Source organism: Ovis aries, chromosome 22 (genome assembly GCF_016772045.2).
Source record: "Ovis aries strain OAR_USU_Benz2616 breed Rambouillet chromosome 22, ARS-UI_Ramb_v3.0, whole genome shotgun sequence".
Lineage (NCBI taxonomy): Eukaryota > Metazoa > Chordata > Mammalia > Artiodactyla > Bovidae > Ovis > Ovis aries.
In genome coordinates, this window is record NC_056075.1 from 10,090,852 (window position 1) to 10,108,909 (window position 18,058).

Genomic DNA, 18,058 nt, shown 5'->3' on the forward strand with positions numbered 1-18,058 from the left:
TAAATCAAGAAGAATGAATCTCTAAGGATGTTTTTGAACTACATCCTTTTGCGGGTTTACCGCTTATGTAATATTTGACTTGCTGTTTGGCAAATATTGGAGTTCATTGGAAATGCAGTGACTGTACGTTTTTGGGAAAGGTCACCCAAAACATACACATGTACACCTATCTATAACTATATCTATATATATAGACATATAGTGAGAGAGAGAAGGACAAAGAGAGTTAGGCTTTTCATTTACCTTCGAGAAACTAGAAGGCATTCACTTTGGTGACAGTGAGTATGATTCTCTGGTGTTATAAAGTTTATTTCATATACTTCAAAAGTAATGTATCTATATGTGAAATTTATTTCTACCTTAAAAAATATAATTTTCCATTGAAGTTTTAAACCTTGATTATATGTATATAGTTTTTTTCTAGGAGATTTCTTCTTTTTCTCCTTCTTTGGGGCTTGATGTCAATGATTTGGGAAAAAGAAAGAACAAGCAATGCTCTGAATTTGTAACAGGTACAGGCCATATGTCCACTGGGCTCTATCTCCTCACTGTGCAGTTTCTATCTTGAAATAAAACCTGACTGATTTTCAAATCAACATGGGTAGAATGGTACTCTGTTCACAATCTCTATGAGAAGTAGTAGGAGTTTGGAAAAATATTTAGTTTTTATTAACTATGTTTGTGGGGTTTTCTGGAAAAGCTCACTTATTTTAGCAATTCAAATAATATTCAAAGAATGTCTATGTTTATAGCTATCAGAAAAGACCAGCTTAGGTTCCTCACAGTCACCAGTCTTGATACCCTATGGACATATTTCTCTTTGGTTCTCTCCCTCTCATCTCTAATTGCTTCCTTCCCTCTGCCTTCTCTCCTAGGCTCCTTCTACCACTAAAACCTGAAAGCTTTGAATTGAGCTCTATACAGCCTTGATCAAGAGAACATACATAAATTCATTTCTTTAGGAAAAAATAACCCTAATAAACCTTGAAGAGATTCATGTAGTAAATGAGATAGAATATTTATTTTAATTTTTGATAAAAAGTAAAGGGACATAGGTAGCTCTTAAGAATAGTAAAGTCAATCATTTTTAATTTTATTTTAGCTGTTAGTACCTACATGATTTCTAATAAGTGAAAGCCACTCAGTTGTGTCTGATTCTTTGTGACCCCATGGGCTATACAGTCCATGGAATTTTTCAGGCCAGAATACTGGAGTGGGTAGCCTTTCCCTTCTCCAGGGGATCTTCCCAACCCAGGGACTGAACCCAGGTCTCCTCCATTGCAGGCAGATTCTTTACTAGCAGAGCCACAAGGGAAGCCCACTTATTAGAAATCACTTATGGAGCTAACAAAAAGTTAGATTTGAAAAGTACTGCTAATAGTGTGATGAATTTTCATTCATTGAGCAGCAAATGCTTATGAAGCCAAGATCTGAGCAGAATGCTCTATAGCTACCTTGTTACCCAGCCATCCTTTTGTTTGACTAAGTCTAAAGCCTAAGTCTACCTATGGGATTTTAAGAGCAGGCAAGCAAGCCCTGAGCTGACCTGAAGTGAAAGGGACTGAGAAATGCATGGACGGTACAGGTAAGAGAGCAAGTAGAAAGAGTTGGTACTACTGAGCTATCACTAGGTTGTAAGTTCCTTGAAGGCAGAGAACATGTCATTCCTTCATGTATTCCTTGGGCTAATTTTTTTTGTTTTTTGTTAAATGATCATGTCAAGTTTAGAGCAGAATACTGCAGCTGTGGAAACCTACAGTCATATTCAGATATGATGTATTTGAACAGAGTGTAGGGGAAAATGTTAAGTCTGAAACTGAAAAAATTACATAGTTGCAAATGGAACACAATGGAGCATTTGCAAGGTGGGGGTGGGAGCAGGGGTATGTTAGTGCAGGCGCCCCTTGGGAAAAGTATTCATTAGGAAAGGGGAAGAGTTGATGGCGATCAACAATAGGAATGGAGAGGAATCAGGATGCCTGAAGGTACAAATAGAGCAGTGGTTATCGATTGTCATATTTATCATGTGAGGTACAGCGGGTGAACAAAAGACGTGTTAAGTGGGTCATCTTTGAATCCAGATATTTTAAAACAATAATAAAAAAATTTATCTGAGTTGTCAATGTTTGAGTAACATTTGTTCTGCCATTTTGAGGGGATTAAAGCAAGTTTTCACATACAAAACAGACAGACTTCCTTGTTTCATTCACAGTTTCAAGAAAGAGAACCATCCTGAGTGTTGGCTTTCTCTCTCTTTTCTGACAGATGGTGTATCATTTTCTTAGGGCTGCTGGAGCAAAGAACCACAAGCAGGTTTCTTAAAATAATGGAAAATTATCATCTTACATTGGTGGAATCTGTAAATCTAAAACCAAGGTGTTTGAAGGGCTAAGCTCCCTCCAGAACATGTAAAGAAATCTTTCAATGTCTCTTCCTAGGTGTTGGTAGTTTGCCAGTAATCTCTTTTGCCCCTTGGCTTCCATTCTTTTTGCCTTCACATGGCCATCTTCTTAGAAGAAGACCATTCGTATGGGATTAAGGGTTCACCCTACTCCTGGATGGCCTCATCTTAACTTAAATTTCATCTGTAATAACTCTACGTCCAAATGGAGTAAAATTCAGCGGTTTTGAGGTCTTCAATATATCTATTTTTGGGATGTCAGTGGAAGACCAACTCAAACCATAACAGATGGTAAATAGCAAATATCTACAAGGGTAGGTTGATAAAAGGTCCTTTGGAAAACTAGAATCACGTACAAAACTGAATAAATGACCAGAATAGCAGAAGTACTATAAAAATCTTCTAATTGACAAACTAATAAGAAACAGGAGAATGATATGACAGAGAAGGTAATAAGTGAAAAATATGTGAAGAAAAGAGCAAGGCAGGTCAATATCATGACTTCATGTTATATTGTAAGATTTACCACATGATGCAATAAGGTTTTGTTTTCCCTAATAGGTTGAAAATGCGGTGGCTACTTGTAACGGTATGTTTCATCCACATGTCTGGAAATGCATTTTGTTTCCTTGGAAAAATTGCTGAGAACCCTGAAGCCAGTATGAATGTGGTAAGTTATTCATATCACTAATATTTTAAAAACAACACTTCCAAAGATATCGATGCTATTTGCTCCCATTAATTCTTTAAAAATATCTTTTATTTTAAAGCTTGAAATATTTCTTCACACAATGTATGTTAACAATCAATGAGAAGTTTTACAATAGGAATCATAAAAGTGGCCCCGTGAACTCATGAAGTTAATTTTTTTTTTCCCTCCATTCAGAGTCAGATGATTTCCTTCTGGGGCTACCCAAGTGAGATGCATAAAGTCATAACTGCAGATGGCTATATCCTTCAGGTCTATCGGATTCCTCATGGAAAGAATGACGCTAATCATTTAGGTAGGACTGGTTTTTGTTCAGTCACTAAGTTATGCTCCACTCTTGTGCAACCCCATGGACTGTAGCCTGCCCGGGTCCTCTGTCCATGGAGTATCCTGGCAAGAATACTGAAGTGGGCTGCCACTTCCTTCTCCAGGGGATCTTCCCGACCCAGGAACTGAAACCACACCTCCTGTGTTGGCAGGCAGATTCTTTACCACTGAGTCACCAGGGAAGCTTGGGGGGCTGGAATGACGGGAAAAGATGAGTGCCTTGAATTGTGAATCAAATACATTCCATTCAAATATATTCTAATTCTAGAACATGAGATTAAGTTACTCACAGGGAAAAAAATCCTTGATCCACCTTGGACTTCTGAGATTAAGCTAAGGGTCTGAGTGGCACCAGATTTACACTGGCTTCTATGATGTGAAGCACACTGGCCCACGATTTTAGTTTGTTGTGCTGGGTGGGGACTCAGAGTCCCTGAATAACAAACCCACTTAATTAACATTATGCTGAATTTCTTTAATATAATTTTTCAATAGCTTTTTGAGTTTAACTGGCATACAACAAACTGCACACAATTTAAAGTATACAGGTGCACATATTTTGTCATCTGAGAAAATATCACAATTAAGATAACAATTTGAAAAATATTCACCCCACCAAGCAAACATTTAATTCTAGTCTTTCTAAATTAATGTTTCTCTGAGAATAAGGAGTGAGTTTATAAAGGTTTGAATAATTTTCTTCCTTAGGTCAGAGACCTGTTGTGTTTCTGCAGCATGGTCTTCTTGCCTCAGCTACAAACTGGATTTCCAACCTTCCCAACAACAGCCTGGGCTTCCTCCTGGCAGATGCTGGTTATGACGTGTGGCTGGGGAACAGCAGAGGAAACACTTGGGCCAGGGAACATTTATACTATTCACCAGACTCCCCTGAATTCTGGGCTTTCAGGTAAAGAGGGAGAATTAAAAATAAATATTGAGTTAAAAATCATCAGTAGTCACTGCTTCCAATCCAGTCATATCTTAACAAATCCCACTTCAAGTAGGAGGAGAAGGAAGTCCTTTGATTCTAATCTATCTTAGATTTTTCATACACCTCATTCCAAGGATAGTTTTCTTCCTAACTGTGATCCCAGGGCCCACTATTATGAGATTCCCTGAATCTGCTTTTCCACAAGGATTGAGCAAAATGAGTAAGCAAGGAAATTTGTTGTCCTTGGCAATTTCTAGAGGAACATCCACATGGATTTAAACCCAGCTGGGGTTCATGGGCAACATCTCTCACCAGCAATAATGAAGTGGAGGGGGAGACAATGAAATTCAGACACCATGGAGAGATTATCAAAGATTTTCTCTTACTGGCCTTCTGGTGCCTTATCTCTAGGAATTACTAGTGGAAGTGGAGAACAGAAAAGTTGGTTGATGGAGCTGAGGCACAAAAGTGCTCTAAAAATTCTAGGAACCGAATGGAAGCTTGTCTGCCCCAAATGTAGTGAGGAAGAGGAAGACCAAGAGGCGAGGAGACTAGAGATGCCAACAAGCCAGGATCAGGATGGGCAGTGTAGGTCACAATGAGGGCCTTGGAGCTCATTCTAAATGTAAGGAGAAGCTTCTGGAAAGTTTTAACAGGGGAGGGCATAGCCTGTTTTCATTTTCAAAAAAATTATTCTGGATGACTTGTAAAGAATAAAATAGAGAAATTATTCATATTTCATGGTAGTGGAACACTAAATACAAGTCATTATTAAATCTGACAGTCAGATTCAGGGATGGAAGTAGTCCCCAACTACAAATACTAGTGTTTCAAATTGGATCAAATGGCAGCTACCATGCTGTGCTTTAGAAATAATGTCAGCTCTTTAAAGAAGTCATCGGCAAAGAGCCCCTGACTCTCAAATAGTCTATAAGCAGCAATGTTTAGAGCATCCAGTTTTCTATTTTTCAAAGGAAGCTTTAGCTTAAATAGGTTTGACTTACGGCAATTATAACAAAGATGTGCATTTAGCTTATTTTGTCTTTTTTACAGCTTTGATGAAATGGCTGAATATGACCTTCCATCTACAATTGATTTCATCTTAAAGAGAACAGGACAGAAGAAGCTACAGTATGTTGGCCATTCCCAAGGCACCACCATTGGTAGGTAAAGCAATTAGCAAGTAGTGTAGTTCGTATAGATCCTTTACCAATGGTCATGCAGGTATGTTGGTCTTCTTGCTTGCTAATTGCTTTCCATTCATTATATAATGCAATGTCTACAACAGCCCACTGATATAAGGCCATTATTATTCCTACTGTTTGTATCAGTTCAGTTCAGTTCAGTCGATCAGTCATGTCCGACTCTTTGTGACCACATGAATTACAGCACACCAGGCCTCCCTGTCCATCACCAACTCCTGGAGTTCACCCACACCCATGTCCATTGAGTCAGTGATGACATCCAGCCATCTCATCCTCTGTTGTCCCCTTTTCCCCCTGCCTTCAATCCCTCCCAGCATCAGGGTCTTTTCCAATGAGTCAGCTCTGCATGAGGTGGCCAAAGTATTGGAGCCTCAGCATCAGTCCTTCCAACGAACACCCAGGACTGGTCTCCTTTAGGATGGACTGGTTGGATCTCCTTGCAGTCCAAGGGACTCTCAAGAGTCTTCTCCAACACCACAGTTCAAAAGCATCAATTCTTTGGCACTCAGCTTTCTTCACAGTCCAACTCTCATATCCATACATGACCACTGGAAAAAGCATAGCCTTGACTAGACGGACCTTTGTTGGCAAAGTAATATCTCTGCTTTTGAATATGCTATCTAGATTGGTTATAACTTTCCTTCCAAGCAGTAAGTGTCTTTTAATTTCATGGCTGCAATTCACCATCTGCAGTGATTTTGGAGCCCCAAAATAGGCAACCTAAATAGTGGGTGAAGAAATAGTTTGTGTAAGATAACATAGTTATTACAGGTAGGAACCAATGCTCTGAAACTTTGTACCACATGGTCTCTGGTCTCAGTTTATTTCATTCAGTCAACCCTATTTATGGGTCTCATATAACATATCCTAAGGATATAGCAAAAAAGTAAATAGTTTAAAATCTCTGTCTTTTTACTACTAATACTCTAGCAGGTGGAGGCAGAGAAAATGATAAGTAAAATATATATGATGCTAGATGATGGTAGCATTTTTCTATGAAGAGAAAAATAAATCAGGGAGTCAGATTTGGGAGCATCAGAGGGGTGCTTATGACTGACTCCTATGCTTTTGTATAGAACATGTTGAACACAGCTTAACCTTTTCTCAGTGATACAGGGTTATAAAATTATTGCAGTTAGCTGAAATGCAGAAATGTCCTTAAGATTTGTTGAGGTAAATAGAACCGCTTGTCCTGACGGAAAATCACTCCAAGCTACTGCTCTTTTGAGTATTTAAATGTTGAACATTTCCATTCTTCTTCCTCACCAGTGGACAGTTTGTCATTGTGTCACCATACTCATAAATTTCAGCAAGGTGTTTCTGCCTTCTAATTGACATCTACCAATCTGCTGTGTACACGATGTTTAGTGAAGTGTCCTTGATGGATTGCATCTACAATGGGATTAAGCTTGTTTTGAGAAATTACCTATCTGACCCTTTATGGACCTACTGACCATCACTCAGTGTCAGTGGTGCTGCTACTAATTCTCTAGCAGGAGGAGACTGACTCTCCTTGCGAAGGAGTCCTGCTTGCTCTGGGTGACCTGCTGGCTCTCATCTTCAGAGTTAGGAAGCCAGATAAAGAACTCCTTAATCAACACAGTGCTGTTGGAAAGCATGTTCTTCTTCCAGTGGATCAGGCTGCATATTACTGAGTGGCATAAACCTGAAAAGTTTTTCTTTCTTTTTGCTTTATTTAAGTTTTGCACAATCTGAAAAGTTTTGTTTCAAGCTGTTCTTAAGTCTAGTCAACATGTCATTATTAACAGTAAGGAGAGATTGTCCTATCAAATTCAACTGTAAAGAATTTAAGTTAATAACTGTTTAATTAGAACCCAGTCTATTTATACGGTAGGGCTTCCCTGGTGGCTCAGAGGTTAAAGCGTCTGCCTCCATTGCGGGAAACCCGGGTTCGATCCCTGGGTCGGGAAGATCCCCTGGAGAAGGAAATGGCAACCCACTCCAGTATTCTTGCCTGGAGAATCCCATGGACAGAGGAGCTTGGTAGGCTATAGTCCACGGGGTCACAAAGAGTCGGACACAACTGAGTGACTTCACTTTCACTTTATATGGTACTATTCATGAAAACAATTAAAAGCAGATAAGGGCTGAGAATATTGTATACAAATATTGGAATTATCTCTGCTACTCATTTGTTAAGCATTACTATGTGACTCAGTTCAGTTCAGTTCAGTCGCTCAGTCATGTCCGACTCTCTGTGACCCCATGCATTGCAGCACGCCAGGCCTCCCTGTTCATCACCAACACCCGGAGTTCACTCAGACTCACGTCCATCAAGTCAGTGATGCCATCCAGCCATCTCATCACTGATCTCCAGTAGCATATTGGGCACCTACTGACCTGGGGAGATCCTCTTTTAGTATCCTGTCATTTTGCCTTTCAATACTGTTCATGGGGTTCTCAAGGCAAGAATACTGAAGTGGTTTGCCATTCCCTTCTCCAGTGGACCACTCTGTCAGACCTCTCCACCATGACCCGCCCATCTTGAGTGGCCCCACTGGCATGGCTTAATTCCTGGTAAATATTTTACATGATTCAACTTAATTATTCCTAAACAACCTAAGGAAGTAGTCAGTATTATACCTATTTTTAGATGAGGAAACTAAAACTTTTAGAGTTTAGGTCTCTTTTCCAAGGTCACAAAGCTAATAAACCACAGAACTAAGTTTCAAACTCTGTTTCGACACATTTCAAATTTGTGCTTTAACCTTTCCACTTATATACCTTATTCATGTTAAATGTTAATTATCTCATTGTTATAAGATGAGATAATTTTAAGCTGAACCAAACCTGCTGTCATATAAATTATAACACTTTTATTACCATGTGATTATTCTAAAGTTGGCCTGTTTTCAAAAGTCAGATAAAAGAGTTAAATGTAACTTTTATTTTTTTAAAGACTAGAAACATAGTTATTTATTCTATTATATATATATATATATTCAGTTTTTTATTTTTTAAATTTTAAAATCTTTAATTCTTACATGCGTTCCCAAACATGAACCCCCCTCCCACCTCCCTCCCCACAACATCTCTCAGGGTCGTCTCCATGCACCAGCCCCAAGCATGCTGCACCCTGCGTCAGACATTGACTGGCGATTCAATTCTTACATGATAGTATACATGTTAGAATGCCATTCTCCCAAATCATCCCACCCTCTCCCTCTCCCTCTGAGTCCAAAAGTCCGTTATACACATCTGTGTCTTTTTTCCTGTCTTGCATACAGGGTCGTCATTGCCATCTTCCTAAATTCCATATATATGTGTTAGTATACTGTATTGGTGTTTTTCTTTCTGGCTTACTTCACTCTGTATAATTGGCTCCAGTTTCACCCATCTCATCAGAACTGATTCAAATGAATTCTTTTTAACGGCTGAGTAATACTCCATTGTGTATCTGTACCACAGCTTTCTTATCCACTCATCTGCTGATGGACATCTAGGTTGTTTCCATGTCCTGGCTATTATAAACAGTGCCGCGATGAACATTGGGGTACATGTGTCTTTTCAATTCTGGTTTCCTCGGTGTGTATGCCCAGCAGTGGGATTGCTGGGTCATAAGGTAGTTCTATTTGCAATTTTTTAAGGAATCTCCACACTGTTCTCCATAGTGGCTGTACTAGTTTGCATTCCCACCAACAGTGTAGGAGGGTTCCTTTTCTCCACACCCTCTCCAGCATTTATTGCTTGCAGATTTTTGGATCGCAGCCATTCTGACTGGTGTGAAGTGGTACCTCATTGTGGTTTTGATTTGCATTTCTCTGATAATGAGTGATGTTGAGCATCTTTTCATGTGTTTGTTAGCCATCCGTATGTCTTCTTTGGAGAAATGTCTATTTAGTTCTTTGGCCCATTTTTTGATTGGGTCGTTTATTTTTCTGGAATTGAGCTGCATAAGTTGCTTGTATATTTTCGAGATTAGTTGTTTGTCAGTTGCTTCATTTGCTATTATTTTCTCCCATTCAGAAGGCTGTCTTTTCACCTTGCTTATATTTTCCTTTGGTTGTGCAGAAGCTTTTAATTTTAATTAGATCCCATTTGTTTATTTTTGCTTTTATTTCCAGAATTCTGGGAGGTGGATCATAGAGGATCCTGCTGTGATTTATGTCTGAGAGTGTTTTGCCTATGTTCTCCTCTAGGAGTTTTATAGTTTCTGATCTTACATTTAGATCTTTAATCCATTTTGAGTTTATTTTTGTGTGCGGTGTTAGAAAGTGATCTAGTTTCATTCTTTTACAAGTGGTTGACCAGTTTTCCCAGCACCACTTGTTAAAGAGATTGTCTTTACTCCATTGTATATTCTTGCCTCCTTTGTCAAAGATAAGGTGTCCATATGTGTGTGGATTTATCTCTGGGCTTTCTATTTTGTTCCATTGATCTATATGTCTGTCTTTGTGCCAGTACCATACTGTCTTGATGACTGTGGCTTTGTAGTAGAGCCTGAAGTCAGGCAAGTTGATTCCTCCAGTTCCATTCTTCTTTCTCAAGATTGCTTTGGCTATTCGGGGTTTTTTGTATTTCCATACAAATCTTGAAATGATTTGTTCTAGTTCTGTGAAAATGTGGCTGGTAGCTTGATAGGGATTGCATTGAATTTGTAAATTGCTTTGGGTAGTATACTCATTTTCACTATATTGATTCTTCCAATCCATGAACATGGTATATTTCTCCATCTATTAGTGTCCTCTTTGATTTCTTTCATCAGTGTTTTATAGTTTTCTATATATAGGTCTTTAGTTTCTTTAGGTAGATATATTCCTAAGTATTTTATTCTTTCGTTGCAATGGTGAATGGAATTGTTTCCTTAATTTCTTTTTCTACTTTCTCATTTTTCGTGTATAGGAATGCAAGGGATTTCTGTGTGTTGATTTTATATCCTGCAACTTTACTATATTCATTGATGAGCTCTAGTAATTTTCTGGTGGAGTCTTTAGGGTTTTCCATGTAGAGGATCATGTCATCTGCAAACAGTGAGAGTTTTACTTCTTCTTTTCCAATTTGGATTCCTTTTATTTCTTTTTCTGCTCTGATTGCTGCGGCCAAAACTTCCAGAACTATGTTGAATAGTAGCGGTGAAAGTGGACACCCTTGTCTTGTTCCTGACTTTAGGGGAAATGCTTTCAATTTTTCACCATTGAGGATAATGTTTGCTGTGGGTGTGTCATATATAGCTTTTATTAAATGTAACTTTTTAAAAGTTCTAACCTCCTGTCCAGGGCTTCCTAGGTAGCTCAGTGGTAAAAAAAATCTGCCTGCCAAATGGGAGATGTGAGTTATATCCCTGGGATAGGAAAATCCCATGGAGAAAGAAATGGCAGTCCACTCCAGTATTCTTGCTAGGGAAATCCCATGGACAGAAGAGCCTGGTAGGCCCCAGTACATGGGGTCGCCAGAGTCAGACACGACTTTGCAACTAAACAACAGCAAACCTCATGTCCCCAGAGAGAATCTATGAAAATAAAATATACTAAAATCTGACCATTTTGTTCATTTCAGGTTGTCCAGATGGCACCCTTAGTAAGTCCAAAGTAATGATGTCCTACTTGTAAAACACACACACACACACACACACACACACTCACATCCCTACCTTTACACATATTCCTTGTTCTCTTTCAGGTTTTGTTGCCTTTTCTACCAATCCCACACTGGCTGAGAAAATCGAAGTCTTCCATGCATTAGCCCCAGTTGCCACAGTGAAGTACACCCAGAGCCTGTTTAACAAACTTGCACTTATTCCTCACTTCCTCTTCAAGGTATGTGATTCCCTTTACCCAGACCTAAGATATTGAATTGTTTGTGGATTTCAAAGTGATAGAGAAAACACACATGGTGGACGATCGTGTTTATATCCAGGAATGGAAACGAATGTGTTTATGTTACACCTTGAATAGCACTGACCATGTTCGAATCCCCATTATAGTTTAAGAGATCCCCACTTTTTTAAATTCTCCATTTCTTTGTGTGCTAGCAACACCTGGCAGTGTTTTTGCTCCTTCATGGATGTTTCTTTACCAAGTATCCACACAAGTCTTCAAGGCTGTGTTTCCACCCTCAGCCTGGGGAAGAGGAGCTAAAAGCAACACAGAAGAGTCAAATAAAATACCTCAACTACCTAGTCCATGAAAGGTGGGAAGAGGAAGAACAGGAAAGGAAGGGAAGGGAAAGGAAAAGGAGAGAAAGGGTAAGATAGCAGTGGAGAAGTGAAGCAAGAACTTGGAGACCCCTCATCAAATACCCTTGGCTTTCCAAGTCTTATTCCTAAGAGGTCTTTTCTCTTTAAATGGGGGTTTCGTAGGGCAGTAGAATAGATTTCAATAAACTGTAGATATATATGTAGGCATATATGTTAGGGATTTAATAATCTTTCCTGTATCCAAAGTCTAATCACCAACTTCTCCCACCCACTGTAACCAACAGACACACGAGTGCATACACACACACACACACACACGCACACACACACACACACACACACACTCCATTAGGAGAACAGTTTGCCTCAGGCTACAAAATTTACTGATGCCATTCTCTTCTATGGTTGTGTATTTTTCTTTTTTCTTTTTTTCACTCAGGTGTGTGCTGTTCATTTTTTTCTCACTAAACTAACACAGGTGTCTAAAACCTAAAAGATTTTTACCTGCAACTATATTTGTAAAACTTTTACTCAAAATGTAAAATTGTGTGATGACCCTGAATATATTTACAGGCTGCCCTGATTCAGAACATGTTTATTTTTCACTTGTACTCAGAATTTCTGACAGGCAGTGGAGAGAGGGGTTTAAAAAAAGATAGTATTAGACTTTAAGTCAAAATCTTGAGGCTTGGATCAGGATTCTAGCTGCAATCGAGTTCTCACTAGACCAAGACCCTGACTATTTATTAGCCTTCTGTTCTCCTGTATAAAATGGGGATGACAGAGTACGAACTACCTGTAATAATTAAATAAGTCACATGGATAAAATGTCCAGCAAAGAGAAAATGGTCAATACTGTATAGTAGCTTTGCATGTGTATAATTTTGAAACTTTGTGTATAATTTTGAAAATATGGAGTCACTAAGTCATCTAACTGAAATTAATATTATATTGTAAATCAACTGTACTTCAATAAACAATGAATAAAATAAAATGGGGATAACAAAGTGTCAACCTTCCTCAAGAACAATGAGGGTGAGTCCTTTCAATTATTAAGCTACCAAACCTCTTTGTCTTTTTAACGTTTTCATGAAAATATGGCTTGAAGTCATCCTTTTCCCTGATGATTTTTGGTCATTTATTGCTGAAACCACACATCTTGGAACTGACTTTTGATATTCTACGATGTTGTTTTTTGATTTAATCCCATAGCTCCTCTTACCCCAACTAGACTGTACATTTTTATGCATTACAATTTTCATTAGCCAGTATAGTTCTCAATGCAACAATAAATACCCAGTATTCATACCTGCCCTGTCCATTCCACATCTTTATCATTGGGATTCAATGAGAGAAAGTATTTAAACTTCCTAAGACAACATATAGAAATATTGAAATAGACATTTCTCTCAGTAAACTAGACAAATTAAGAAGTCTTTTCTGTAGCTTGTTATTTGCAAATCTATAATGATGCTTTTATTTTTCAGATTATATTTGGTAACAAAATGTTCTACCCACACAATTTTTTTGAACAATTTCTTGGTGTTGAAGTGTGCTCTCGTGAGACACTGGATGTCCTTTGTAAGAATGCCTTGTTTGCCATTACTGGAGCTGACAATAAAAACTTCAACATGGTTTGTATGCCCTGAAATTTCTGATTATTTTGAGAAACTCTCTTGATTTCTTGTCTTATCATCACTTAGGAATGGTACTTTATTAGAACCAGGAGTCACTTCAAAATTCTGTCCAATATGCAGATAAGCCCAAGAGAAATCACAAGCCATGGCTCCTAGTTTTGTTGCCTCCAGGTTCCTTCCATCACCTCGTTGTGCCCTGAAGTAAACAGCTTGTAGAAAAAACAAACACAGAAAACTCGCTGCTCACCTCTGATCACCTGAAAATCACTGTGACTTTAATTTCTGTGAGATGAGGTATTGAACCATGTTGTCAGGTTCCTCTGCAGGAAAAATATGTCTAGATACTGGATGAATATTATTTAAAATATTGTAATGCTGATAGTCAACCCTATAAATCTTCCAAAACTTCTTTCAGAGCAGCTCTTTATGTAAGATCTTGTCCATACTCTTCATCTTCTATTTCATTTGCTTTGCACCAAGTGGATGTTTAAAAACACATACAACATACTGCAGTATTGCAAAGAAGTTAAAAATATGGATTCAGGTTAAAAGCATAATTCAGATCCTACCTCTGTAACACACTTGAACACCTTCATTTTGATTCCTTATCCATGAAATGAGTCAATGCGAACATTAAATGAGCTAACATATGTAAAGTATGTACTGTGCTCAGTCATGTCCGATTCTTTACAGTCCCATGGACTGTAGCCAACCAGGTTCCTTTGTCCATAGAATCTCCCAGGCAGGAATACTGGAGTGGGTTGCCACTTTGTACCCCAGGGGATCTTCCTGACCCAGGGATTGATCCTGTGTCTTGTGTCTCCTGCACTGACAGGCAGATTCTTTACCATTAGCGCTACCTGGGAAGCCCCAACATATGCAGCTCATAGAACAAAACAATCTAGCTCACAGTATGTCACATATTTCATGTTTTGTATTATCCATTGACAACTATTCTCACTGAAAATTGTTTAGTATAGCTATACATCCTTAAAGTTAGCCCATATAATCAGAGCTTGCCAGCCATAAAGTGATGTACAACTCTTTTGCTCATATCCTGCCAGTAATGCTGCTGGTAAAACCCGATATGGATCAGGAAAGTTTAAGTCTTGGGTGTTTTCAAGAAACTCAACGTATATCTAAGTGTGTGTGTGTGCTTATGTGCTTGCTTTCTAGAGTCGCTTAGATGTGTATATAGCACATAATCCAGCAGGAACTTCTGTTCAAAACATCCTCCACTGGAGACAGGTATCATTTCAAGCTGTTAAAACTTTCTTGTGGGCCTCAACCATCACCAATTTACCTAAAGCAAAGTCTTAAAAGAGTCTGTCAAAGTAAAGGTTCCTAGCAGGGAATTTTTCTGGCATGGGACTACCAGGTGAAATTATCAATCCATGTGAATGAAAATCCTGTAAAAATAGGTGCTTTGGGTAGCAAGAAATAAATGATTTTCATGACTTGAGTGGCAAGAAAAATTATTTCAAGCAGAGCTGCATTTGAACTTGAATAAATTGTTCTCTAGGATTAATAGTCTTTATTCTTGGAATGAGAAAACAATAAATAATATTTAAATTAAAAGTAAACTACTTGGAAATGTTGGTATGTTATCATTCACATAGCCAAGTAATTTTTTTAAATTTCTTAGTTTTTTAAATTTCTCTCCGTTAGGCTATTAAGTCTGGGAAATTCCAAGCTTTTGACTGGGGAGCCTCAGTTGAGAACCTAATGCATTATAATCAGGTAAGCGTCTTAAGTAGCAGTTATTCACATTTTAAAGACAAACATATAAAAGGTTAAAGATGAAATTGTGATAACTTTCCATGTATTTTCCAAAGTCAAGTTGTTGTCCAGACCTCAGAAGTCTGTCTAATGCCACCAGGGGTGATAAGTTCTGGAAGTTTCTTACTGCAGTCATGTGGTACTTTGAGGGCAGCTGAATGAGCACAGACACTGGATTGTGAAGGCTCAGGGGAAGAATCAAACCAGCAGCACCTCAGAGGCTGCCTTTATCCTGGGCTCTTAACACTAGTAACCAGAGATCCATCGTGGGCGGAGAAGCGGGTGAAACACCCACCCCCAACTCCATGCTCCCTGCAACCAAGCCAAACACAACTCAGGATGGTGTCAGCTAACTGGGGAAGTGATGATAATTTAAGATCCAGAAGCTGGTCCTGGAAAACACTTCTAACAGTGGCATATGAGTGAAGAAAAGTGGGTTAATTCTCATGGGCGCTCTCTACAATTTTCCCTTCTGTCCAACATGTAAAGGAGCATAATAAAGTATTAAAATACTATACATATAATACTATATACATATAATAAAACATTTCTTTGTGAATTAGCTATTGCGTAAGTATTGTAGTATGTAGCTATTTGTATAAGTATATAGCTTGTACTTATATAAGTATATAAGTATATTGTATAAGTATATACTTTTATAAGTATAAGTATATTGTAGTATATAGCTATATATTATACTTATATAAGTACATTGTAGTGTATAGCTATTAGTATAATAGCTATAAGCATAAGTATATAGCCATTACATTAATGTATTGAATCAGAATTCTTGAGAATATCATCTTTAAAAACTAACAAAATTCTCTGTGAACAGTGGGAAAATTAGTAGTGATTTTCTTGTCTGCTTTATGTCTACCATTGGTCTGCTTTATAAATGCCTTTAAAATCTCTGTGAATGGTGATTTTTGTCGAAATAGGAAACGGGGCTACTGATAGATTTTCTAAGAATTTGAACCTATATTTAGTAAAAATCAGGCAAGTATTTAGAATACAACTCATTTAACCAACTGACTACCTTTCCAATGACTATACTGGGAAGTCAGACAAAGTAAACATAAATGACTCAGGCCATTCTGAGAAGCTTATACCTTTAGAGTGTGTAAATTCTTAAAATTTAATTATGAAATTGGGTCATGCCACTTGTAACAACAAGGATGGACCTTGACAATATTATGCTAAGTGAAATGTTATTCATATACAGATAAATATTATATGATCTCACTTAAATGTGAAATCTAAAACATGAAAAGTTTGGAATTAATAGATAAGGAAAACAGATTGGTGGTTGCTAGAGGCATGGGCAAAATGGATTAAGGTGGTCAAAAGGTATGAACTTCCAGTCATAAAATAAGTAAGACCTGGAGATGCAATTACAGTGTGGAGACTGTAGTTACTAATACTGTACTGTACATTTGAAACTTGCCAAGACAGTAAATCTTAAAAGTTATCTCTTTCTCTCTCTCTAGGGTTAGGGTTAGGGTAAAACTACACATGGAGGTAGATGCTAACTAGATATTTTTGTTGTCATCATTTCACAATGTATACATGTGTGGAATCATTGCTGTGCACCTACAACAAATATAATGTTATTTATAAATTATATCTCAATTTTTTAAGTGATATCTGATTTACCCACTGAATAAGTATTGAGTTTCAAGTGCATTTACCTATGAAAATTCTGATTCTTTTCCTCTTGTGTTTTAGCCCACACCTCCCATCTACAATTTAACAGCCATGAATGTCCCAATTGCAGTATGGAGTGCTGGCCAAGACCTGTTGGCTGACCCTCAGGATGTTGACCTTTTGCTTTCAAAACTCTCTAATCTCATTCACTACAAGGAAATTCCAAATTACAATCATCTGGACTTTATCTGGGCAATGGATGCCCCTCAAGAAGTTTACAATGAAATTATTTCTTTGATGGCAGAAGACAAAAAGTAGTTCTGGATTTAGAGAATTATTCATTTACTTTTTCCAAAATAGTTTCTTCTCACCTACATGATTTCTGTACTGTTATAAATGCAATGCTTCTTTCTGTAATGTTGACTTTCAAAATATATCAGCATCAACAAACTTTCCATTGGTCATTTTTAATTGAAAAAAATGCTTAAAATTATTTTTTCCCTTGGAAATGTATCTAGAAACTCTTGACAGACTGTGATCTCAGGGAAGTGAAACTTCTCTTCCAATCCTCCCATTCAGGTTTCTTCTAAACTCCAGAGTGACAATGAGCCTTGAATCACGAGTGTTGCCAAGAGACAGTCCTGGGGTTGACTATTGATGCCTCTTCGGCACACTTGGAGATTGAGTAGATTGTTTTCTATCATCTGCTGTTGTTAAGCTTAGTCTCTTCACTTGTGCAGTGGGGCTATCACTTGCTCTTTTGACTGTTACACTCCATGAAAAGGCCAAGTAGACTGTAAGTTGCATTGAGGCCAGCTCACTTTCCCTTTCTAGGGAGAAAAGAACACAGGTAGGTTAGGAAGCAACTGGCAACCCCAGTTCAGGAAGTTGGGAGATAAGGGATTTCTTACCCTCAATATTGTTGACATTTTGGGACAGGTTTCATTTTATTGTCCTGGGCATTCTAGGGTACTTAGCACCATCCCTAGGTTCTACTCACCAGATGCCTTGAGCACACACCCTCCCTGAGTTGTGCCTCATATAGACATCTTACTTTGCACCATCATATTGTTGCTCACATTCCCCTCCAAAATTTGGTCTAATTTATTTTGGGGTTACAAGTATGTATTCATATTCTCTGTATACAAGAAGGCTAATATATCTGAACTGTGTTGTGATCTAAAACTTATTAGATATGATGCAATTCATATTTTTAAAAATCAAGATAATCTAAAATTAAAAGATGCTAAGCATTACCTAGTTTAATC

The 18,058-nt window shown here is 38.0% G+C and overlaps 1 protein-coding gene across 1 annotated transcript; it reads left to right on the forward strand.

The window, feature by feature from the left end:
• The first annotated feature begins 217 nt into the window (after nucleotides 1-217).
• Nucleotides 218-17,240, forward strand: LIPF (lipase F, gastric type). The gene is made up of 10 exons (XM_027960331.2): nucleotides 218-278; nucleotides 2,963-3,071; nucleotides 3,288-3,405; nucleotides 4,146-4,344; nucleotides 5,422-5,531; nucleotides 11,214-11,350; nucleotides 13,218-13,364; nucleotides 14,544-14,615; nucleotides 15,036-15,107; nucleotides 16,872-17,240. The coding sequence occupies exons 2-10, from the start codon at nucleotides 2,970-2,972 to the stop codon at nucleotides 17,106-17,108; spliced, it is 1,194 nt and encodes a 397-aa protein (XP_027816132.2). The 5' UTR covers nucleotides 218-278; nucleotides 2,963-2,969; the 3' UTR covers nucleotides 17,109-17,240.
• Nucleotides 17,241-18,058: the final 818 nt, after the last annotated feature.

Excerpts from the sequence above, each read along its gene's own strand:
- LIPF (XM_027960331.2), top strand. The coding sequence starts at position 2,970 with ATGCGGTGGCTACTTGTAACGGTATGTTTCATCCACATGTCTGGAAAT. Across the intron at positions 3,072-3,287 it reads CTGAAGCCAGTATGAATGTG|AGTCAGATGATTTCCTTCTG; the intron begins GTAAGTTATTCA and ends CCCTCCATTCAG. Across the intron at positions 15,108-16,871 it reads ACCTAATGCATTATAATCAG|CCCACACCTCCCATCTACAA; the intron begins GTAAGCGTCTTA and ends CTTGTGTTTTAG.